Source organism: Hetaerina americana, unplaced genomic scaffold, assembly GCF_022747635.1.
Source record: "Hetaerina americana unplaced genomic scaffold, ioHetAmer1.1.p SCAF_10, whole genome shotgun sequence".
NCBI classification, from domain to species: Eukaryota; Metazoa; Arthropoda; class Insecta; order Odonata; family Calopterygidae; genus Hetaerina; species Hetaerina americana.
Genome location: NW_027286070.1, coordinates 20,227,634 through 20,254,016, shown reverse-complemented (window position 1 = coordinate 20,254,016; position 26,383 = coordinate 20,227,634). Strand labels below are relative to the sequence as shown.

At 37.5% G+C, this 26,383-nt stretch overlaps 1 protein-coding gene across 4 annotated transcripts; it reads right to left on the bottom strand.

The window, feature by feature from the left end:
* Positions 1-190: 190 nt before the first annotated feature.
* LOC139700005 (heterogeneous nuclear ribonucleoprotein A1, A2/B1 homolog) lies at positions 191-24,597 on the bottom strand. 4 transcript variants are annotated; one of them, XR_011703652.1, is made up of 10 exons: positions 24,461-24,597; positions 24,068-24,252; positions 23,811-23,931; positions 23,300-23,510; positions 22,876-23,190; positions 21,474-21,626; positions 20,135-20,245; positions 19,939-20,054; positions 17,168-17,254; positions 16,907-17,086 (listed from the first exon to the last, which is right to left on the bottom strand). XR_011703652.1 is itself a non-coding variant. In XM_071598431.1 (9 exons), exons 1-8 carry the CDS (start codon positions 24,473-24,475, stop codon positions 19,987-19,989), a joined length of 1,179 nt encoding a protein of 392 aa, XP_071454532.1. In that variant the 5' UTR covers positions 24,476-24,597; the 3' UTR covers positions 191-339; positions 19,939-19,986. The 4 variants fall into 4 exon arrangements, 3 of the variants coding, with proteins under 3 accessions (XP_071454532.1, XP_071454531.1, XP_071454533.1); XM_071598431.1 differs by lacking the exons at positions 16,907-17,086; positions 17,168-17,254 and adding an exon at positions 191-339; XM_071598430.1 differs by lacking the exons at positions 16,907-17,086; positions 17,168-17,254 and adding an exon at positions 19,612-19,775.
* Between the last annotated feature and the right edge of the window lie 1,786 nt (positions 24,598-26,383).

Here is a 26,383-nt window from a genome sequence, read left to right as displayed (position 1 = left end):
CTACTCCAAAAATTATCAATGCCATCAACGTAATACCTTCGCTGTGTTTAGGTAACATTGAGCTTAATAATTTAATTGATAATACAGGGCATGCGTTTGCCGCCGAGAGAATCGACTCCGAGCGATGGAAACTTGGAAGCGGACTTGCTGGAAGTTCCCATGTTCAGAGCGGTTCATGCAACCTGTGGCTGCAAGCGCACTCAGAGAAAACCTTAACTGGCTACGTTCCCATTCATCCGTTACTCGACCGTCTCCATGGGAATGCTGGATTGGCAAGTTTTCTTCTTCCGAATAGCGTTCTAACATTGCGTTCGTTGCTGCGTTTCATACGGTGCATACCTGCAACAGGAGACATGCATACTTATGATTCTCCCAATTTCCATCCACCACTGTTTCCGCGAGTAAGGTAAGAGAAACTAAACCACAGGATTGGCTGAGAAGTGCGCTGCCTTTTAACAACCCTCATCCGAAATCAAGTCGCAACATCTTTCAAGGGGATCGGGATGGTGCGGTGGCACTGGCTTCCCACTGCGAGTGCCCGGGTCCGAATCCTGGAGTTGGCAGATATTTTTCAGTGGTAGCCCGATCCCTGCTTGAGGTGCTTTGTGGAAAGCACTTACAGTGAGTACGCCGTCCGTCGAATGGGACGTCAAACTGTGGAACCCTTAGCACCTTTCGTTAAGAGTAGGTTAATGCCGATGACGGGTTTCTCTCAACCCTTCCTCCTTTCCCATCCACTCCTAATGACGCAAATGACCTTAGCTGTCGTTCGTCTCCCCTAAAATCTACTTCTACTAACATCTTTTAAACGTAATATGCTCACTCTTTAAAGCTTTCCAAAATCAAAATTCATCTTCGTTACACATTGCGCATAAATCAGAAAATGAAATAATATCACAGCTATGGGATGGCCGCCAGAGTTTGCTTGAGTATTAACCAAACGGGCCTTAACTGTTCATGTCAATCTCCCAACTAGCGGGTGGGAAAAGTTTTCGTTATTTTGAGAATTCACTCTTTCTCATGTTAGCGGACGTTTTAATATCTCCCTGCCGAGCCTTAAAGTTTCTAATGATAGATCTAATTAAAGCGCTGCTTTATTACTTGAACTACCAATTCGTTTCAGCTTTTCGGTTTCCGAAATTGTAAGCTGATCGTCGCGTACCTTGGCGATTCCGCGCGGAGAGTTGGAGGCTGTCTGAGTGTACATACAGCCTACTCACCAAAGAGGGTTTGAAAAAATTATTTTAATACTCGGTACGCCTGTATTGTTACTCGCCCGGCTTTTGACATGTGGGTCACGCGAATGTACGGGCTGCAATTCCGGGCTGCAATTGCTGCAGCCCGGAAGCCATTTTCATCACATTATTCCATCCCCTCTTCTTTTGGGACATAATCACCAGTCATCAATCCTAAGACTGGTTCTACTGCGCATCTGTCTCTTTTCATTCTAGTGACAAGTAACCCACTCACGTCTCATACGAAGTCTCTACGACGTCGTATCATTATTCGTTTGCGTACCTCATCCGCAATCTTCCTCTGAAGTTATTCCTATTCACTGCCATTAGTAGCAGTTTAGCAGATGAGTATACGAAAGCAGTATTTTTCTATTTCTTCCTTTGAAATATCTGTATTGTAGAATAGGTATGCATTTCTGATATTGTATTTATTTATGTACACTTGAATTAATGACATCAACTATTCTTAACTTTTGTCATTAATAAACATAAGTCCTCGGTCACTCTACCAGATGAATTACATATTTTTCACCGAAATTGCAACTAACAATTTCTCCGTTAGCTCCCCGACCGACAGAATCCAACGTTGCTGTCACTTACATCTGCCACTTAATTCAATAGACATTTTCAACCCATGAATGAAAAATAATACAAATTTATTGGTGGTATTTATGACATGTGGTGTTTATCACATTGCCTTAATGCGATCACCAATTTTGCGAGGGAGGAAATAGTGTTTAAATCACATCTACTAAGAGTGCTGGCACCCGAATGAAAATTGTGTCATTTTGAGACTTTAAATGAGGTTACAAAAGAATTAGAGTGAATTTCCTTTGTATTCAATCATAAAAGTATTATAAAATCAATATTTTATCATGACTCCTCGAAAATGTCATTCTCAAGAAATAAAATTATTACAGTGGCGGGAGGAGTGGGGTGAGCAGTTAACCGCTGGTCAGACTGAAAATGGAATCTGTCACCGAGTTCGCCAGATACGTTTACTCTGGTTGTTACCCTAATCGATGTGAAGGTAGTATTCCAATATTTATTAATTTTCTACCGAACGGAAATGAAATAATAAAATGTGAGAAACCCTTAAAAGGTATACCTGTTTTCAAAACACTCTCAGGTCATTAAAAGGGGATATTCTATAATTCTAATTACGTGAATGGGTATTGTAGCCCGAAATTGAGAACCTCTAGCCGCCCAAGACGTAAGCGGCTATCTTCTTCGCGGGCTCTCTCTTGTCATCTTCGAGACGAGTGAGTCAGCTGGATCGGTTGGGATACCAAACTCTTTATAGGCTATACTTCCTGCCAATTACCGAGATAACTTGGTCCTTTTCAACCCTTGAAACTGCTCCTGCTTCTCGGTCAATAGAACATGAATGCGACTTCCAACGGATTTGGGATCCCAGCCAGTAAATGCAGTTATTGATTGACCAGGACATCACCACACAAAACCAGACTCGTCCTTGTAGTTCAATTCTTTGCCCCCCTCCCCCAATTCCTTCGTCCAAAATTAGACTCAATCAATACGTTGAAAGTAATATTTTCTAAGTTACAGTTAATTGAATAGAATCTGACTTCCGCTGCGAATAGGCTCCGAGTTGCGAATTTTCGACTTCATCGAGGCGACTATATTTTTGAAATGGCAAACTTAATAGCATCCAGCAGGAAACTCGAATATGTGTCTACGTCCAAATTACGTTCCCAGATAACGATAGGAAAGTAATTGATCACAGGACTGGAATAAAATGGAAAGCCCATTTCAAGATGGGATCGTTTCAATTCGTATGCCAAACGAAAGGAAAACTGAAGAAATTTTATCAGAAATCGCGAGAGAGCTGTGTCCTTCTCAACATGGACATTTTACCCCTGCAATTTCCTTTATTTCATAGCAATTACTTATATCTATTACACTTTATGGATAATTAACAGGAGCTGGAGGAAATATGATATCAATTTTTCTATTTAATTCTTCTTTGGACAACTATTCACTATTACCAAGATAAAATTACGACTTTTCATTTCTTTATTATTGGCCTCTTTAACTTGTGAGACTTTTTAATGTTTGTTTGTACAAGTTTTCCAACAAAACAATGAGAAATATTACAATGATCAAAACTTGCTTGCTGCAAGCATGCGCGAGATACATTTAACCTCGGTATCCAATCCTTTTGGGGAAAAGCAGAACATGGAAGGTATGCTGAAGGAAACATACTACAACTGAGTTTGAAATCGACCTTATCGCGAACAAAATAGAAAGGTAAGAACGTGTTTTCTGTGGTATAATTTGAATAATACTCCTCACTCTTCAGAACGAATATAAATAAATATGAAGTGAAACGGAAGGAAATGAAAACAAACAATGAAGTTGTAGACATGATGAGGGAAGAGAAAAGGCTATTGGGAGATTTTCGGAGAATGCAGGACAAGTGGATTCAGGAGATAACGAAATGTAACGAGATGTTGAAGGCGACAATTAGTCCCTCGAATACTAGGGAAGCGAGGTAGAGGGAGAAAGAGGAGTCCTTTTGGTTGAAATCAAGGGAGATTGAAAGTATGAAGAACGAGTCATTGTAATCTGCGGTATTTGGTTTATAAGGATAAGTTGTGTCATGTAAGTTAGGACGTAAGGAGTAGAGCAGTGTGTAGTGTCAAGCCGATCAAAAACCCTACCCGTTACCTAATCCGTTTGGCTTAATACTTAAAAATATAATGTACTTTTATTTAACTTGTACGTTAACGATCAATTCACATTTTCTCATTTGCTACAGTTTTAATCGGAGAACGCAAGCAGAGATTGCGGAATGGGGCCAGTTTCGACTGAAAAGAGGCATTCGGGTCTCCGCATGGCGATGATCAATGGTGAAAGTGGAAGGAGCAGGTAAAAGATTACGTTTTTCAAGTGGTCCACGCCCGAAGGTACTCACCGCACAATGACCTTGCTCGCGGAAGAGGGGCTTTAAAATGATAGCTCGTCGGCTTTTTATGCTTACAAAGCTATCAGTAAATGGTAAAAAAACAGAGCATCATTTCCATGCGTATAGAAAGTCTTCTTACCATTTAGGAAAATAAGATTCTTATCATTGTCATACGTCACTAAGATACGAGATTCCCGTGCGAAAGAAGTGCTTAAAAACCTTGTGTAACCATACTTACAATGAGCAACTAAGGTGACGGAAAAGTTTCGCAATCTGAATAAAATATTGATCGATTTCTTGGTAGTCAGTCACGGCAAGTTTATAATGCCTTTTGTTAATGAGTGAAAGTAATACTTTTTATTGATACCTTTGCGAACGTAAGAAAACGTCTAATTACCATTATTAAGCCCCATACTATGAAAATCATTGCTGCGGCGAGTAACTCTTTCGTACATAGAGGCGGGTTGATGACACAAGGAAGAAATAGGGTATCGATGAAAAGTAACCACATGACCACAGCTGTTATTCTCTCTGATAAAACCATGGATGTCGCAAAACAACGCCGAAGAGCTCGCAACAAAGATCCCTTTGCTGTCGTTCAAATAAACAGAACAATCAGGGTAATTCCATCGGAACCTCAAAGATACCAATGGTCTTAGAGTATTGTGGTCATAGTTTGCATAGCCTATGTATGCGATCGGTTTTATTTCCGTCACTCGAATGTGCCTTTTATTTAAATACTGCTCTATTAACTAAGAGCATGGAATCCGGTCACCGACTTGAGGTCCCAGTTTCATATCCGGATAACTCAGGACAAACTAATTGTCAGCTTTACCAAATCTCTATGCTTTTTACCTAGGAAGCCTCAGGACGACTCAGGGAAGGGATACGTCCTACGCTTTACACGTGCAATTATTTCACACTCATAACTTAAACTGGTGAATATAAGCTACCAGCATCACCTACAATTTTATGGATTATTTCGCGCCGAATTAGACCATTGTCAGTGTCCAGGTCAAGTCATTTAACCACTGAATAGGGGATCTCATGTTTCATTTTGGTTTCTGATGGGTGTCGTTGTAAGTTATATAAATTAATCGAAAACGTTTTAGAAAACAGTTGATATGACCTGGTACCGACTCGTTTAACCTGACATGTATGGAGTCATTAATACATATTTTTGAGGTGAATTGGTACCCAGATTATTCTATTAGTTCTTTGCATACCTCCTCAATCCTAATAATTTAGTGTCAACCACCATCAATTTTCAATGGAATAAACTTTGACGCCCCGAACACGTATATTTTACTACGTATTTCGTTGCACTCTCACTACATATATAGCATTCATAATTGTATCCAACTCAACGTTCCCTTCTCATTGCCAGACTTATTCTCTCCAGTTCCCGTTGCTGCTTTAAAGCAGTTTGTGGCCAGGGTCGATATTAAGGGAGTGCGAAGAATTATTCATTTGTAAACGAATGGAATATGAAATGGTGCTCCATTAATAATTAGAGATTAAATCCGAACGATTTGTTCTTGTAAGGCTACTTGATTAGCCATTTATCGGCTTGTTACAGTTTGTTGATTATTAAAGTTCAAACTAATGATTCAAATAATCATTAGTTTTAATTTGAAGAATTAATGAAATACATTTACTGTAAAATGGTACAATACTTAACAAATACCCTCTATATCGTATTTTACTTCCAAAATATTTTTTTACAGATAGGTTGCAAAACCTCAGTCATGACTTGACCGAAAGTTATCATGTAAAAACCTAATTATTTTATGAGAATATAGTAAAAAATTATATATATATATATTGCATCCATGTTGTAAATTAATAGTTTTAAAATGCCAATGTCGAGGTTGATACCGTAGCAGCAAAACACATTTTTAAGTGGCTAATTTTGTGAATAAAATGGACGAAATCAGATATTGGTACTGTGGGTATGTTTTTACTGTATGCGTTCACTTCATGGCTTCTATCCACACCGGGGTCACTACTACTTCGGGAATGTAGTGTTAACTGCGATGGTGGTCGTATTCCTCCATCTCTGCGTGATATGGCTGTTACGATGGTCGAGTTCTTGATCAAATATGATATTTAATACACATATGTTAGCTTGAATAGCGATTTCATCAATTATGAATATGTTCTATAGAAAAATTTTTTGTGCAGTACATGGAACATTAATTATTAGAGTAAGTTTTAGTGCAAATTACATATTTTCATATATTGAAAACAATTCGTGGAGCTAATTTTTGTGTGCATGTGTTTTTCCTTTTCGTGGATTATCTGAAGTTGATTGTTGACAGAAATTACGCTTCTATTTGCTTTACGGTAGTGTAAAGACACTATTTACCGTTTTATACTGTATATCCTAATTAAGACAATAATAGTATATTTTTGCTAACTAAAACAACCAAAATACCCTAGGTTTAGTCGCTACTTTTAAACGTCCGTACACTGTACTCGTGCACCGAGAGAACAACCGTTAGACGATTATATCTCGCTCGTTTGGCACTATTTTCCTTAAAAATCTACAAATGGTGTTATTAGCTTTTCTACTTCCGTACTCGTTCTTCCCCATTTTCACACAAATTCCTCCAACGTACATCTCAGCGTTGTGCCTCGCCGCGCATATAATAATGATCGATGTACGCGTTCATGGGTTCGTTGCTTGGATAAACGTGATATTAAATTTGTAAAGCCACCTGGAATTAATTAAAGAATTAATTTCAATTATGTGCATTCATCCAAAATGAGAATCTTGAGTCTGTTTCATTAAGTTTCACCCTTCGTAAATTTGTGGCTTCCGTTTATTTTTCATTTAAGTTTATATGCACTAGTTAGGAAATCGATAAACCTGGCGTAAAGTCATTTGCTTCTTCCGTTCGTGCGGAGTGAGCAAGGAGGTAGTGGTCGCATCGCCCGTGTATCTCTCCAAAGCATCCGAAATAGCGCGAAGGCACCCTGCCTGGCGACGTCAATATTTCCACCCAAGTCCCGGGCGTGCTGAAGTCCTGCTCACGTACCAGCAATACGAGTATCTTCACGTATACTAACCGAATTCTAAGTAAATATTTAAGTTAGTCTATATATTATGCAATCTCATCAGTAAAGTTCAATGATTCCCTTGGAGTCATAATTTGTTTGGTATACCAGACACGTTTGAGTTTTGTATTATGTCCTGTATACGTCCGCAGCACGGCCAATCGATTGGCAGCGGAAATTCTTCAGGCATCTTTTTAGCGAGAAGCGTTTGACTTCTTTATTTTAAGCCAAGTCTTTAGTGGCAGAACAGAGAACACTTCCTGGCCCAACAAACTTATATTTTTTTAAGTACTATTACATTCACCTTAAGTCATTTTATCCTAATATAACTCGCCCATTACAACCCCAAATGAATTATTTTCCAAGGCGTTTCCATTTCCAGAATTATTTCGCATGTACTACAATTGCTGTATCCGCGAATTTCAACTGTGACTTGCGAGTTTTCACTGGCTGAAGCCGCATGTCAAACCCACATTGTGTCCACCTGTAGAGTTATTTCCATGTTCGCGTCTGCGCGATAAAATCACGTCTTTAAGTTAACATGTATGATGCTCCATAACTGGACACAGGATAATTTGATGAAATATTTTGGAATGGAAATAGTTTCAGGTAGGTACTAATCAGATTCATATTGTTCATCTGCAATCGTATGCCATTCACCATCGTGACTAGTCTACCAAAACCGCAGTAATCAACACGAAGGCTGGCATGATAGGTGAGGAACTTAAGGTAGACCTCAGCTAACAATTAGCCCAACGTGTGAAATTCGCAGATGGAAGGGGGGGGGGCAATTCCTTTGCTCATGGTTTACCAGAGAGCTTCTACACCCGAAAGACCACACAGCTTGAGTGAATTCCTGGGTTGTGAAGTGACCCGAATCAAACTCGGGTAGTAGTAGTATTTAGGGGAGGCGACCGACTCTTGAGGTCATTTGCGCCATTTTTCAAAAATGAAAATGATTACGCAAGTATTCTCGCGTAAGAATTCGACACGAAAACATTCTACTGTAATCATTAACCGATTTGTCAATCTTTAATCCATGGATACGATATGATTAGATCAAAATTCTCGAACTCTGGTCCGATTCCAAGGAAAACCTTTAACTTCTGTTGCGATTATAGTCACGGATTTAGCGTGCTCCTGTCAGTCGCCCCTTGCATAAACTTAAAATGCATCTACAATTCGTTTCCGGCTGCAGATTTAGATGTCTCTAACGATACTGCCCGCGCTGTCTTGGCCTAAAAAATATTTTTGCGAAATCAGACACCAGTTAAAGTCGTAGCAATGGGTGATATTTGAAGATCGTCTTGCATCTTCAGGTAGTTAGTTTCGTATGACCTACCTATGTCATGTGGGGCTAAAATTATCACCCGCGTCAGCGTTTGTCAAATGAATTGCATTTATGAAGTATATATGCGTCCAAAGGCAAAATGCAGGATTCCCATGTAATATATCGACTCTTTTTTATCATTCATATTTATTTGTAACAGAACGGGAATCTCTTCTTTGTATCCGATTCGATAATTAGATCCTGCCCAGGGATTACATATAACAACTTCCAGGTAAGAAAATATGTTCTGAGAAGGTACTACATGAACGTATATTCCAAGCGTAATTTTAAACCATTTGAAACGAGGTAAAACCCGATTGAAATTTGCTGTTTCCTCCAGTTATTTATTTCAAGATTTTGGGGCGGCACAAATTGTCCAATTGGCTGGTTTAAGATGTAGAGTCACATCAAACCCGTGGGAATTATTAGCAAGCACTTGAAATTTAATTACTCTTCATACTCTGCTGATAGAAAAATTCTTGGCCCTTGATGATATCATTTACATGGACGGAAACATCAAGAAAATAATAATTATTGCAGTGGCAAGACAATATGTGCAAATACTACCACAGAAACATACCACACGTATTACATACAAAGACAGATGAGAGACAAAGGAACTCTAATATCAAAGAGGGCACAGGAAGCTAAAGGAGGAGGAAAAATCGAAAAAATATCCTACGACGAGACAATTTAGAGAGTGAAGTGAATGAGTTGGACACTGGGGACCTTTAGAGAACCAAAACCGACAAGAATTTAGGCCCCAAAAACGACCATTTCATCAAGCTGCACCTAGCACGATTGAGCGAAATTGCAGGCTCTGTCTATTTATCCCATCAGGTCAAGTTAATGAATTCACCCCTAGTAATGATCATTTCCAATTCGGACAAAAAATATTGACACGCAACGCTCGAGGAATGACGGTCGGGCTCGACTTGATGCCTCCACTCCGTCTACTATATGAGTTCAGGGCAATTCCTGTGGGTATGCTGCAAATTACACTCGAGTGATGCCAATAATTTATTAACGTCAGTTTTTTTTCGGATTTCATCAGATACGCTGAAATGCCAGTTAAAGGAGCATCGTCAATGAGTTCCTTGCACTAAAAAACTGGCAACACGCCGGCATGATCGCCACACGAAATCTGCGACCGCTCTCAGAAAGGATCCAAGTACTCGATCGTCCAATCATGCACATCCACCCCGTAGAAAGTTAAAAAGAATCCCTGCCCACTCTAATAAATAACCCGCTGGCATTATCTCTCAATAACACGTCAAAGCCGCTGGGCAGTTATACATATATGTTGAACTCAGATATCTTACAAAATTTTGACTCTGTGATGAGGTATTTTACATTTGATGAGCATAATGTGGACAAAAATGAGGCGCGCGCCACCTTTAAAAACATGACTTTCCATATTACCCCACAGAACCCCGGACGGTATTGATTTCAACCAGACGGGCGTCGCGCAAAGAAAACTCTAGAACCGGGACCGCATCTAGGGTATGCCGGGACCTGGGAAAATATTATTTTTGGTATTCTCAGCTAAATCAAAAATATAACTAATAGTAAGTTGACATGAAATAGATCGATTCATTCCAAAAGACATGGCATGACGAGGAGAGCAAAAGGACGATGCAATCAATCATTGCACACGCACGGTATTTCGCATCCAATCGGCGGAAGTGCATGGTATTTAGCTTTCAATCAATGCTCAAGAGATGTCTTTTTCGGTACGGGATACCTGCATACCCTGGGTCAAAGGTGGGTACTGGCCCAACCTAGGATTACCTGAGAACCTCTGATGTGACTGGTACCGAGATTTTCGTCCCGTGGTATCAACTGAACCAAGGAAATATTTCTGGCAACAGTACATTCCCGCATACTAGCTATATATGCTAGGTAATTGAAAATTAACGAATATCTAATCATTCCCGATGGTCAATGAGAACATTTATCCGCCTGCACGTGAATATCGCGGGGGCTATTACAAACAGGGGTCACTCCACCGGGCGGAGTTTTATACCGCCCGACGGTTCCCGCGTAGGGCATGTTACTAGTGTGGGGACGGAGGTTTCACCTTTCATAGCAGGTTGCTGCATAAATAATGCCAATAAATTTTTCAAAGTTTTTTCACAAAGTCAACAAAACTTTACATGAGAGATTCCATTAAATAACAAATGAATAAGATGAGTGAAATGAACACCAACAGGGACTAAAATAGAAATTTAAGGTAGAATACAGAAAAAGGTTACACAATAAGTACAAAGAGTCCACATGAAGGAATCTTATGGATGATAGCAGAATATAGTCATAATATAAGGGGTAATAGTCAGTTATGATATCATGCAGAATAATGAAACTAAAAATTAAAGACAAAAATGGACTGAGGACACCCGCAGAGATGTTGAGGAAATATGGCAAAGCAAAACTGAAAAAGCTTCCTTGAAAATGTGGGAAGTCAATTCATAAAGAGAAAGAAAACTGGTAATAATTGGTGAAGATGAATTTGCATTGTGACGGTAAGGATGAATTGTAGCTGGGATAATTAAGAATATGATATCCCGGAAAAAGACCAAAACAGTTGCAGATAAAGAAATTAAACAAACCATTAAAAAAAACAGATCAAGTCCTTATGTAGTAAATGCAAAATGAAGCAAAAGGGACAGATCTAAAAAAATACTTTGGGTCAATGAAGCACTTCATGCCAATAGTAGATGTCAACATGTGAAGGAATCAGCATAGACATGAAACATTTCACGTAAGCCTATGCATGATGCCTTATTGTGGCACTGTAGGAAGTAAGCTGGGCCATTCTAGAAAAATAGAATTTGAATGTGATGGTGCCTGTTTGAAGGTACTTTGGACAAGTATATGTACAATGAAGATTTTTTGGTTAAAGAGAGGCAAAAGTTTAAGCATAGAAAATAAGATAACCTTGGGTGGTATTAATGGATAGCAAAAAACAAAGTTACTGGTGCATACTATTGGAATTACACTGAGAACTCCTTACAAGATGACATATGTCACTCAATGACTCTACTTAGTGAGACAATGATTCTCCTAATCCAAATATTGACTCTTTATGTCACAATTTTCCACCTCTATCACAAACAATGACGCATTCAAATAATGTCTGACTTAGGCATGGTATCCACATAATAGTCGAATTTGTCTGTATGCTAAAAACTTGGTCTTATTCAGCCTTATCTTCTCAATAGAAAAATTTTAATAATCTCCCTTTTGGTCTTCAATCATGCGGATAATTTGGCATTGCATTAAAAATACTTGGGGGTCAATAGTCATTCTATTAACTTCAGTTTTAAAATAAAATATTTTGTGATGTCACAGTCATACCTTTCTTTCTTCCAGATAACTTTAATGCACCCTCAATGTTTATAAATTGTTTCTGTATACTTTTCCATTACTAAGTCACTACTATAATCTTCATCAAAGCAGAGTATTTACAAACATTTATGTATGATCTTTGAATCTTATTAACTTTAGTCTTCGGCTTATCCAATATCTTTGCAAAAAATAATGAGTACCAACTATTCAAAATTATCAATAGAAACATATTAATAAAGGTCCTGTGGTGTAGTTCTTACGAGATATTGTTGAAGAACCAATGTTGCCTCTTGTACTTCATCTGTTTCACATTTTATGCAAAATAATAGTGTTGGACACCCTACTACCATCAATTTTAATACACCAGCTTAAGACCAATCATTAAAATAAATTCCAGCCTTATTGAAATTACAGCCAGACTTGAAGTTTTAAAGGCAGGATAGGTGATCAGGGTATAACTGCACGCGAAAACTCATTTTTAATCACCCAAGGGTGAGATTCATTTCTAGTACTATGACGGAACCGGGTGGAGAACTCAGCAGGATGTAAGCAGTTCATAACAACCCTCTATGTTCAGAAGTTATTTTAATCAGATATAAGAGGTTTGCAGCAGGTGATTTGTACACTTGACATTGATCCTTTGACATGCCCTGCCAAAGAAGAGCTTGCCTATGGTGCAGAAATGTAGAACTTCCTATGAGCTAATCTTGATTACTACAAAGTCTTCACTTAAACATCTCTGATGAATAACTGGGACAATAAAACTATAATTTTCTTTCTCTTATTTATATTAATTGCCTTGAAATTAATGTCAAGCAGGTTTAAAGAATAACAACAGCTATCATGAAATGGCAACATAATTCTTAAGTACAAAGAAAGTTTTGAGTAAGAAATTTTTAATCAAGAGATCTCAAAATAATTGGAACCCATAACACTATAACTAATTAAATTCAGTGTTAAGTAGGTTTATAACAAGAAATAAACTATACTGAGCATCCATGTCCCAACCTTAATACGTTTAAGTGAATAGTGCCTACTTAGGTAATTACTGCCTATTTGCACAAGAGATTATTTTCCAAAAATTCCTTTCACCGTGTGTGTTCACTGAATTTGCATCCCTAGTAGTTTTAGGGGAGGCGACCAACATCTAAGATCATTTTCACCGTTAAGGATGGATGGGAAAGGAAGGATGAGAGAAACCATGCGTCGGCATTACCCTAGTCTTAATGAAAGGTGCCAAGAGGTCCACAGTTTTATGTCCCATCCGACAGATGTCGTGCTCTCCACGAAGCACCTCAAGTAGAGATCGAAATACCTCTGACAAATATCTGCCGCCCCCAGGATTCGAACCAGGGCCCTCTTGGTGAAATCAGTACGCCCATGTAATTAAAATGCACTTACATGATGTACCACATCTCGTATGCAAACTTCAATGTTTCACAAATGGCCAGACTTTCATAGCTGAAATATATATATATAGCTGGAACAGACAAAGTGTTCCTGACGATAGGAGAACCATTGATGATGACTGATCACTGCATTGTGCTCAGTTATGTTCATCTCCAATTTTAACTCTACTTAGTGGGTTTTTGGAGAACCTCCACAAAATCTAATGATTAAATCCACACAGTAATATAGGAAGGGAGAAAAACTTATTTATTGATAGTTATCACTCAAACATCGATAGTAAGTCTTCTAGTTAAAGTCAATGTCCTGATGAAGAACTAATTCATGAAACTTGGCATCAACAGCATGCCTTTGAGCAAGTAACTATTTTAATTTGCTGCGACAGATTTTGATGTCATTGTAAGATGGTAGTAGTATATAATTTCAGGTAATTAGCATGGGGCTAAGGAATGTCATGGATTTAGACGGAAACCTGTAATGCATTATTAAAGGGGGATAAGCATAACATGGACCAAATATTTTGTCATTGTAGAACAAAGTGTTTATATTATACTCATAATATCATTAGTTCTGATTTTTTAATTTTTCCATTATGTGAACGGTTATATCATATAAAAAGACTCAAATAGTCAATGTTCACTTCTACCAATTATCCTATCAATGTTACATAACCAGGGAAATATTTAGGACTCGCTGTTACTTAAAGAACGTTTTTTCCAAACTTGGAATTTTTACTTTATTAATATAATGGGATTAAAACCACAAATACAAGAGGTTGACAGCAAACCCCAAGCTAATTTAAAATACTATTTATTTGTAGTTTCATAAGCAAGGGCCCAATTACCCTAGATAACATTTCTTCCAAATTCAATCTGGGCCATAATTCTTGTGCTTTGGTGTGTTTAATTTCTTGCTTCCCTTGTCTGCCTTAATAAGACTTGGATGTGGTGATAATCGTCAATAGGAAGCCTTATATCCTCATTATAATATTACACACACACAAATGGTATGCTTAAAAATTTGTAAGTTGAGATCAAATAAACAAGTAACTTTGTAGTCATAACTTTGTGGGAAAGAAATATATTTGTAAATGAAAATTCTTTTCATGTGTAAAAATAACTTCCATTCACATGATTAAAGGGTCAAAGACTGAATTTGAAGTAAGTTTCATGAGAAATGAAATTAGATATATTTAGTTTTTATCATTAACATAGCTGATAATGCTTCAAAAACTGATGCTTAATGGTTTGTCAAAGCTATTGCTTGTGATATCTCAATGCTGATGCAGGAAGTTTGCTTTGATGTGCTGTTATCTGAATAAACAAATCAACCAAGTGAATTAAGAAGTTGCCAAATTTGTTTAATTTTGCTAATCTACATTACTTATTTTAAAAATAACTAATACAAATTAGTGCTGAAGGTTTTGTCAAGGCAGACAACTTTTGAGTTAAGAAAGGATAACTACTTAAATTTCTCAAAAGCAAGTTATAGGTTTTGTTAAATATATATAATCTACCAAGCTTACGTCCTTGTGGCAGCCAAAGAAAATTGGACAAACCATTGTGTACATTCTCCATGCGCAGTAAAAGGGAAAAGTATTTTCATGGCAAAGTTATTACACAGAACTTTTAAGGAAATGTTTCCAAATCCTCAACAAAAGCACTATTTCCCTAAAGTTTTTGGCCCCCTAGTTATCTTCCAGCATGTTATAGGTTTATGGTAGCCAAAGCTTGATCAACATGGGCACCAGTAACTGCATCAATTTTATTAAGAGAAAAATCTTAAGGGTAAAACTTTCACACAAATTACCATTTTGTCCTTTTATGAGGACCATCTATTCCACCACAAATACCATTCAAACAGTAGGAACGATAAACAAGAACTTTTTATGAAGGTGGCACCACCTAACTTAAAAATTTATGAAGGGGGAGATAACTGATTAACTTTTACAATTACATAACACCTCGCAAGGTTGGTTGAGAGGAGTTAGAGAACCAGCCATTTAGGCATGAATATGCACTTTGAAAAAATGTTTGCACACTTGCCCACCAGCAACCTGAATAATTTGATATATTTTAGGGGACTGTGTATCAGATGAGGGAAGAAAGTAAATGAATCTGCCAGGGATGGTGTTAATTATTTTACTTTTGTAATACAACCAGCCAAGTTCCCTTGGGAAGAAATTAACTTAAGCTCTTCACGAGGTCTGTCTACTTGCTCTCTTAATGAACCAGGGTTATTATAACATATCAATTTCCTTTAAACACCTTCCATTTTCATAATTAAACTATAGGAAAAAGTTATTATTACCATTGGGAAAATTACAGTGGTACTTAAAACACTACTCGCAGCGATTATTTTATATTGCAATGTACCACAAACAAGTTAATGCAAGCAGTAATTGAATATGTCAAATTTCCTCAAAGGCATGAACTTAACAACGATGCCATTTCCACAAGCATGCACCACTTGAATTCTATTACTGCGGCACATAAGCACGTTATGCATTAAACCACCTATAGCATATTATTGTTACTTTAAATCTAATGTGCAATGAATAGCATCTTTTCATTTCATTAAACAAGGAATACCCTTCGGACATATTTTCGGGCGAATTATCCAAGGCACCTTCCTAACCACAAATGGAGCTTTCTTTTAAGGAAATCTCTCATGATTATTTTGTCATCGGCAAATATTTAAATGCAAATTAAAAACGTCAGTTTACCTTTACAACTCATTTCTTCCAGAATCTGAGGATTGATTGCTTTCCTATAAGATTGAACGCCAAATCAATGCTACCCAGAAAGAGAAAAGATTTATAAAAAAACTTCAGAACAAACTGAAATATGATAACTTCAATATTATTCAATTTCACAAAGAAAAACTTACAATATCCATGAGAAATGCACCAATATTAGTCAATACTCGACCCTTAACAACCACATGAAAGCAAATCCCAGGACACTGAAAATTTATCTAAATAAAAACAAATGACTACTGGCTTTTACGTTAAATTTTATTTTTAAGCATATACCTCTACTTCCTTAAGCCTCCATTATTTTCAGGATCTTGTACACCTAGGTGTGCATGCGTAAGTATGTGATTGCCATAAGAAAATAAATACTTTCTAAAATGGAATGAGCCTTATTAAAAAGTTTTCATATAGATTGATGTTGACATTCTTTTGCCCTATTACTCTCGATGAGCACTTGCCCAGTTTGTACTTCAAAATCTTACCTATAGTGATCAATTACTTAAAAGAAATAGGCCAAATGTGCAGAGACCTTAACTGTTTCAGTATAGTGGTACAGCAACCCTTAAGTGAGAATGAACAAGATAAGTGATCAGTTGAACACATATCCCTGGATAAATAAAATCTGGATGTAAATTCAGGTATAAAAATTTCCTGCAACTACTACATAAGTTTATAAAATCATCACAGCCTGAAAGTTAGGGAATCCGTATTTACTTTGGTTTGATGTGGTGAAGGTAAAATGTTACAACTGAAAAATATAAACATTTTCAGCATGTAATATGTATCTGTGAACCTTCCCAGATGTGTTATCATCTACAAGGACCATAAGTTAAATTTTCATTTTTATTGTAAAAATATAATAAATTATTATACAACCAGGAATCCATTGAAAAAACAGATTTCCTTCGTACAAAAGTACTGTTGATACCAAAGAATACATTACTTAACATGTTGAGATCAAGAACCTATCCACAACGTAGAAATCTCTCAGCCATCGGCACACACGAATGGCTGTAGCATGAACACTGGAAAAGTAAAGTTCAAACATGAAATTTTAAATAATAGGAAGAATATGATATCAACTACCTAATTAGCAATTAAAATACCTGTCTTTAATGGACCAGAAGGTAAGTCAAAGAGCACGAAATGCAGAGAATCTTGTCAGAATAACGCTTGAAGGTAACTGGTAACCACTGGATGGGGAAAAAATAAGCACACGAAAGAAAAGAGTCTCTCACACAACAGCTTCTCTGCAGTACATATTAACCCGAAAGGCAAGCATAATTGACCCCTAAAGAAATGATAGCTACAATTTCACTACAGGCAAAAAAAGCTCAAGAAACTTCACATGAAATGAGTGCACCGCAACATAAAAGGCATGCATAAAATGAAAAGCCAATCATCTATTTCAGCTCAAAGCAACAGTTACAGATGACCTTTTAGTGAAAATAAAAATGCTATTTTTCTCCATGAAAACAAGTGAATATGCTTACAATAAGATTTAAGGACGACAAAATTAGAGAAAATACATCACAATTCACCAGTGTGCCCTTTATTATTATAAGGAGAATGAATTTTAAATGGTTAACCCACATTGTTAACTAGTAGTGGCATTCAAATGATAAAGAGCACATTTTACCCACTAGACCCCAAATGCTCAACAAGTATACAATAAATCTCCCACAAAGTATGGAAGGAAAGAGGTGGACAATTTAAATTGAACAAGTAATTGTTCTGTGCACCACACACAACTAACTCTCACTTGATCCACAAAGAACAAACCCATCCTTTTTGCCAATCCCTTTCATTGTGGTCCACCCACTCCACGTTCCCACTTCATATGCAATAATTACTTTGGCTCATTGGTCAACATCCTTACTTTGGAGCAACAAATTTTGAAGCAGCAATTAATTACAGACTTAAAGAATATCACTATTACAAACTCAAAGGTAGTAAAATATTAACAAGGTATTACTTTGAAGGTTGGCAACACTAACTGGGGCTTTCCCTTTAATGAATTCTCATTTTGGCATACCCTTGTTCTAACTCAAAAGGTTTCGCTCAGAAAAGGCCATTAGAAAAATCATATGTTGCAACTTCTAATTATATGTAGAATTTTGACAAGTTGGTATGCTTGATTTCATCCCTTTTTCATTAACACTCTTTATGAACCACAAATGTGATGACTGTGTAATGTATAACAAGGATGTCCAAAGACCCTTATAGCATTGCCTAGATGTACATACTTCCCTTAGTATAGTACTAGTGACACCCAAATACCTAACTTATAATTTCTACATAAGCTACATTGAACTAATAATCTGAGAAAAGAGGGCCATCACGTTACCTTGAACATCTTAAGGTCTGATACTCCAAGAGATTATAAGGTTAAGGCCTCATGCGCCAAGAGTCGATATTGACACTTCCTTTAATGCATGAAATCCATACTGAAGGGCCAAATTAACTTGTCACTAATGTGCATAAAACTTACGAATATTACCATAAATGCTGCAATTCCTTACGTCTTTCTTCGGCGATTTTCTACTTCTGCTCTGTCTTTCACCACTGTCAGTTGCTTATAAGATTAATCACCTGCAATAACTAGAAATCAAACCCTGCAGAGCACAATGGAGAGAGGACTTAAACATCTTTACTAACGCAATGTAATGTTTCATGAATTTTTCACTAGAAATAATTACATTCCACTCAATGTATGCATTCAGCTAAAACAAAATAAGCCTGTATCGATATACCTTCATCAAAACAATGTAACGGAAACTTAATTTGTATAAAATACAGGTGAATCACTAATGCTAACAAATGTGCTCAAATGCAAACCTTAGGAAGAAGGGACCAGAGGAAGAACAATGGGGCTAAACAAGGAAGCACTGAAACCTTTCAAAAATCTAAATCTTTCAAAATTATAACAATATTACAGAAGGTAACGCTAATTTCATTAACACTCATCAATTCTCAAATAAATTTGGCTGACGTTTAGTCATTAAAATACTCGGTAAATGCATAGCTTCCTTCCTCTCCCCATACAACTAACGAGTGAAAACATTAAATAGAATAAAACCTTTCCTATATAGCTTTTTAATGACATAAAGTAGGCTACATATACAAATCTTATGCATAGCTAGCCTCAGGCGGTCATAACATAGCACTGTTCAGACACGAAAAGTAACAATAAAAAACATACACATACACGCATTAATTGTATCATCTTTGCATACAAATTTTGACACAGGTCATATGACGATTAAACACTCTTTGACACTAAAACTCCTACATGGCCATTGACTTCAATAAGTGAAATTGGTCAAATCCGTTACGTTCGAGACATCACAAAACACTAAAAGAGTTTGATATATATATAAATATATCTTATATAATAAACTGTGTGTAAATATAAAGAATGCAGCCCTTGGACATCCTGGTGAAGACTTCCTTGTCCCTGCCTGGCCCACCCGCTTCTTGCTACTGCCTCTCGGGTGTTGCGGAGTGGGACACAAACCCCCCTGTCCCTGCACGCGCCTTCACCCAAAAACCCAACCCTCCCACCCCGCCCACCTGCCTCCCCCTTGGCTAGCCCGGGGCGCAGAAGGGACTGTGTGAAGAGAGCTGCCACCATTGATGATGTCCCTATCCTGCATGCCTAGCCAAAGCAACCAACCTGCCTGCCTTCCTCCCCATTCTGACCTACAAACACACCTATATGGCAAGTTAAAAAATTGAGGAAACAGCATTAGTGTAGATATAAATTGCCCTGAATACACTAAATTCAGCACTGCCTGAAATTTTTTTTTTCAACGTTCAATCAAATCATGAAACAAATATGAAAACAATTACCAATTTAAAATGGACAATGTCTCACCTGACTGAAGTCCAAGATGCATGTGGAAATAAAACTTCACTTCACTCTTCAGTACCTACGGCCACCACCACCACCACCATAGCCTCCAGGTCCGCCGTAACCACCCCCTGATCCACCTGTAAAAATTGTGAAGTTAAATGAGAGAATGTTCAGGAGATTTGGAAATTTTTAATTGGCATCAAATCAAACAACCAACCTCCATAGGGAGCAGAACGTCCTCCAGAATTGTAGCTGCTTTTCACTGGACCACCACCATAGCTCTGCTGATAGCCACCACCTCTGTCATCATCATCATCCCAATTTGATCCTTCAAAATAAAATTACATAACTTAATCCAACTGACAACAATTTTAAATCAAAGGAAAGGTAAAAAATTTGAGAAAAGAAATTGAAATGACCAGTATGGAGTGTACATAAATGCTGAGCCCTGGATATTCAGGTTATTAAATCTTAGTTAACATCAAATAATTGCATCATGTCTTCATCGAAACCAGTAAACACGTCAGTCTCAACCTTTATTCCCAATGAGGAAATAAACAGTACAACAAAAGGCATTTCTTTTGTTCAGGAAGTATTAACATTAAGAAATTACTCAGCTATTTAAAATCCAAATCCCCACTCGCAGTAAATACCTGCACCTTAACGACAGCCGACTCATAAAAGCAACCTATAGTTTGGAGTGGTCTTTACATATCTCATATTAGTGATGCAAAATTACAAAGTCCTATGATTTACAAAATTTCATTTTTTTTCTATATGGCCCACTAGCTGTTCCCCTGAGCATAATGTCAGGGCTGTAAGAAAAACCTCATAACCTTATCTTAAAACCTAATACCTCATCAACTTATTCGCAAAATGTCGTGCCATTTAGCAAATTCTTGCAAGGTGAAGAAATTCAATTTTTTACACAAATAGTGTAAACAATTATATTACTACAAAACTTACTCTACCAACGTTTGTTGGGAAATCTCATGAATAGCACATTTTATAATACCAAGCTGGTGAATTACTGGCACAGGTAATCTATAATGGTGACAAACTGGTCAGATCAAATGCTAGGCTGCAGACCATATCCCACCTGCTTAAGGTGTGCACTTCAAATAAATGAATGTGGACCATATGGACACTGAATGATGATTTCAAATTTGGTGCTTAAATCGTACATTCACATAACATAGTGGTGGACTCATTGAAAAAGCCCAGGCCATGTCCAAATTCCCCGATGGTCTGAAAATTCCCAAGACATTATGTTTTAATCAGCATGTTCTTATTTCCTGTTTTGCTGGCAGCTAGACAGCATACTTTCCTTGAAGACCAATGAAATATTCAAATACACCATATTTCTATAGGGTCTAAGAAAAAGATGCATATTCCCTTTGAAGCACATCATGATCAGTCTCTGGAAAGACATTTAGCTGAACTGGAGCGACCACAGGCAAGAGAGTCACGACAGGACAATCCAATATACTCAAAAGCCATAAATCAGAGCTGTAAAACACATGATAACACTGGTAGTGAGAAGCAAATACACTTACCACCACCACCACCACCACCTCCCCAGCTTCCTCCACCACCTCCAGAGCTCCAGCCAGAACCTCCACCACTGCTTTCCCATGGATCACCATTATAGCTGCCTGATGATGCTCGAGCCGGCCCACCTCCACGGTATCCAGAAAATCTGTCACTTCCTGCAAAAACAACACACCAATACAATTAGCATAAGCATTATTATTAAGTTTAGTATTTAGTATCCCCTAACTTTTCTGCTTTCTTTCTTCCCAAGTTTCCACTTGGGCTCAATGACAATGGTTAAGTGATGCAGCGACTAGAGAAAATATAAGGCCAACCACTGCCATTCATGTGGTACACTACTGCTGATTTCATATTTTTTAATTCTGATGATATATGAAATTTCAAGCATGTTTGTACTTCCCAATTTTACAAAAACAGTTGTCCACTTACATTTCAATGATTTTTTTCCTAGTTTATGCAACTCCTTTATCTTATAAATGATAAAACACCTTGTAGTTCTAGTATTTCGTCTTACTACTTTCAATATTGTGGTCAACATGACCAGAAAAATTCTCATGCGTGGCCCATTGACATGTAAATATTGTGCTATGTACTTCTCTATAAACTTAACTATTTCTTAATATTAGATCGTAGATTTCTACAGCGCTCAGATGAATGACTCTCCATTCTTGAAATGCTACCCAATAGGTCGTTTTTCTTTAGTGGAGAGTCATCCATTACCTTATATATTTTAACGCATAGCTTTCTTGAGAAATGAGATTTAAAATGCAAATTTTCGAAAAAACATAGTTCTGTGAAGGTATCATGATTGCTTCTCAAAATCTTAATTAGATACAATATTAGACCTTCGGAATGAAAGGGATCAACTGCAATTTACACAGCCAGGGAGCTGCGGTGTAGCCCTTGGAAAAGTTATCAAGACCATTATTTTTAATTACTTACTACTAATACATGCCGCAATTGGTGCTATGCCAATAACAAAATCAATGAAAGGAATGAGAAAAATTCACAAGAAAATCCAAGTTAAAGAACATGTAGCTTTTAAAATTGCAATTTTGCAATACTTATGCTTTAATCGGCCAAATGCCAGAATGGTTATGGAGTGATGTGTCCCAAGGGTCTACCAACCAAAATGTTCCCAAGCCCAATGGTTAAATAAAAACTTTAAAAATTGAGAATAAACAAAAATAGTCTATGTAGAGACTTATGACAGACAAATATACATGGAATGCAACCATTAAATTTACTCCACTGAGCTTTAAGATCCAGGTTTCCTACTTTCATTGCTAATTCATAGGAAGTTTCAGTCAAACAGTGATCAGTTTGTCGTCTTTGAATCGCTGATTTTAATACCAATAAATTAATATACACGCAGGTGGCTATATAATTGCACAAGCTACTCACCTCCCCATCCAGAGCTGCCACCACCCCTGCTACCTCCCCAATCCCCATCAGTGTCTGCGTCACGGTAGGAGTCGCCCCTGCTTCCGTATCCACTGCTTCCACCTCGGCTGCTGTACGCCCCTCGTCCACCACCATAACCACCCCCACCACTACTCCCTCCTCTGCCACCATATCCACGACCACCGCTATACTCACGCTCCCTATCACGAGAGCCTCCACCGATACGGCCCCCCTCCTGTAGAGTTGCCATCTCAGCACGGCTTAGTGCCTTCTTAACATCCACGTGCCTCCCACCGATTATGTGATTTTTACTTACTGGAATTGAATTGTTCCAATTTTTACCACAATTGCATATAATTGGAAATCCTGTAAAGGCTTAAACACCAGTGTTGAAATATGGATAGTAATATTTTAATTGACTTACAAACGACTTTGTCCACTGAATCATGATCTTCGAATTCAATAAAGGCAAATCCACGTCTCTTTCCAGTGTCCTTATTCACCACAATATTTACTGATGTAACCTTCCCAAAGCCAGTAAAATAACTCTTGAGGTCTGCCTCTTCAATATCATCCTTCAAGCCGCCTACAAAAAGCTTCTTAACCGTTACACCCGCTTCTGGCCTGCCAATGTCCTGCAAAATTAGGAAGTTACACAACACCTCATTCAATAATAGAGCTAAAATTACATGGCACCTAATTTTTTGTTGACTACCATATATCCAGTAAAAACTACTTTGATAATGAGTAAACAGCGGCAAAAACTACTGTAATTGTAAAAATTTAGTCAGGGTAGCTCAAAGATAAATTAGTGAAGATTCTCATAACGTCTCTACATTACAAATCATAATATATTCCCTTCAAGTAAAATTGTGCAAAGTAAAACATTCCTGAATGCAGAAGATACACACATCACATTTTTGCATTTTTTTTACCTCTCTAGGCACAGCTCTTTTGGGTTCAACTTCACGCCCATCAACTTTGTGAGGCCGTGCAGCTTGAGCAGCGTCCACCATATGCGCACGAGAGTATGTAATGAATCCAAAACCCCTGGACCTGCAAGAAAATATTCATGCCGGTTCGTCAAACATAGGCGGTGGCTCGTGAAAACTGGTCGGCCATTTTGTAAAGTACCCAAGACACGACGCCGGCAAGTCGCCATATTTAAAATTATCGGCAAATTCATACAAACCTCTTAGTTTTTGGGTCTTTCATTACGACCACGTCCACTATTTTCCCCCATTTTTCGAAATGCCTTTTCAGCGATTCGTCCGTTGTTCTGTAGTCAAGTCCACCGATAAACAATTTTCTGTATTGCTCCGGTTCAGTCGGCTTATCATCATGAGCGTTTCCACCCTCGCGGGTGTCTTCATCACTCTGGAAGGAATAACATCCCAGTTTACTAACTAATAACTTAGTATGAAAGGTGTAAAACTGACGCCACATAATATTGATTGATCCAGTCAATCTCATTAATAAAGTTAAGAAAATAATTGACTTGCATGATAAAACCAATAAAAAACACAGAATCGGCATGAAAACAGCTACTGATAGAACTACTATACGTACAAAACATTTTACTTACCGCACGTTCACTCATGTTTTCACTGTCCACGAGAAGAGTGACAACGAAGAGAGCCCAGGAGATATTAATTTACGTGCCTCTACAAGAGTTACTGTAGCTGGCAGCAAAATCGCGTCTAACCCTTCTCAAAAGCAACACTGTAACGCGCCGCAACGCTGCCAAATTTCTCTTGATTTTTCTCAACGGCCCACGAATTTGAAGGGTCGATTTGGTTCCGGCATTGACCGCCTAATGTTGATAATGGCGGGTGTCGCCCGGTAAAATTTAAATTTGGCATATTTTCACCATAATGAACGAGCATTAGAAGACTGCGAGAGGTTAATTTTCGAAATGCCGCGAAAAATATATTTGGTGATCTATTTTTCATGGGATTGCTTAAGGAGTCTCGCACGAGGGCAGAAAATGCTAGGATTTGTACTTATGATATATAGCGTGTATTCAAATAGTTTTCCCCATTGTGAATTTCCAATGATACACTTTAAAGACTAAGGATGGCCAAAGAAAAGTTCAAAATTCAAATAAAGAAGCCATTTGACAAAGCTTAATCTACAAAATTAATAATCCTACAGGACCTTCATTTGAATGCCAATGGTTTTCAGGCACAATGTGTTGACTCTGCCAAAAATTTTTGATCGACTCAGTCCTACTACTTTTGCAACAGACCTTATGGATCCAATATGAATATTACGTTTGGAACAATACTAATGGTGCAGCCAAAAGGCTAGACTACTAAACTAGTCCATTCATATCAGGGTAATTCACTAGTCACTGTTAGCTTGTGGCAACTCTCAGACCACAACCTCCAATTTTAACGATGTAACATTTTATGCACTTGAAAACCACAGATGATACGGTTAATTGTGAATTTTCACAAGGAGCTTAGTACAAGGCAATTTCTCTTCTCAACAAAGAAATTTAGCATGACATGCCCGTAAGCTTGTTAGTATTGTTATAGGCCATCAATAGACTAACACCACCATTGATCCTAATCTCCTTGGCCATACAACCAAGGTCATATTCAAACACCCCTCATATTCCCTTTCAGGATAGGTGAAGTTAAAATGGTCTCATTGTAACTGAGGTAGCTAACTCTCTTACATACCTTTGTTTTTTCCTTCTTTCACCTACATCACATAATTTTTCAGGCATGCTCTTCAGTTAGTCTCTCCTAATTCAACTGACCTTATTGTACTCTTTTCTCACAAACCATCCAAAGTCCTTATCATAATCCAACCTCTCAAAATGACCAAACTATATAAATAATACTCATTTAATATTACTGGTAATGTTCTATTTATATTGAACAAATCAATGATAATTTTTTAAACTTTGAAATCACCAAAGCATACTAGTGGCTACCTGGAATATTTCCTGTACAGTAAGGGTATGACACCAATGTTTTACGGTCTTTCTTCTCAAATGACAAGTCTAATTTTAAGATCACGCTATGCAGTACTTCTTTTACACAAATGGTGTAACCAAAATTCTTTCCTACTCGATGCTGAGAAATCAAATTTGATTTAATACACAAATTAAAATCTTCAACAGCCATCTTTAGTTAGATTCAATACTGAACCTGCCATACAAAATGCTAGTTTTATGAGTGTCCCTGAAAACAGTGACTTAGGATCTTTGAATATTCAAAAATATAGTCACAATAATAAATTCCACAGTATGAGCAGTTCTGTAGGTTTTCTGATAAAAGCCAATGAGAATTTAACTTTCAATCTCACCTTTTATGGAAAGTCTCATTCACAGGTTATTTTCAGCATTTTTTGGGCTAATTGCCCCATACTAATTTTATATTATAAGTAGAAATGTATTTTTGGTGATGTTTGAAGAATCTCTCAATGTTAACTTCTTTCTACAAAACTGCATTTATTTACCTCTTTCAACAATGAACATGTATGCTAGGAATTGTTC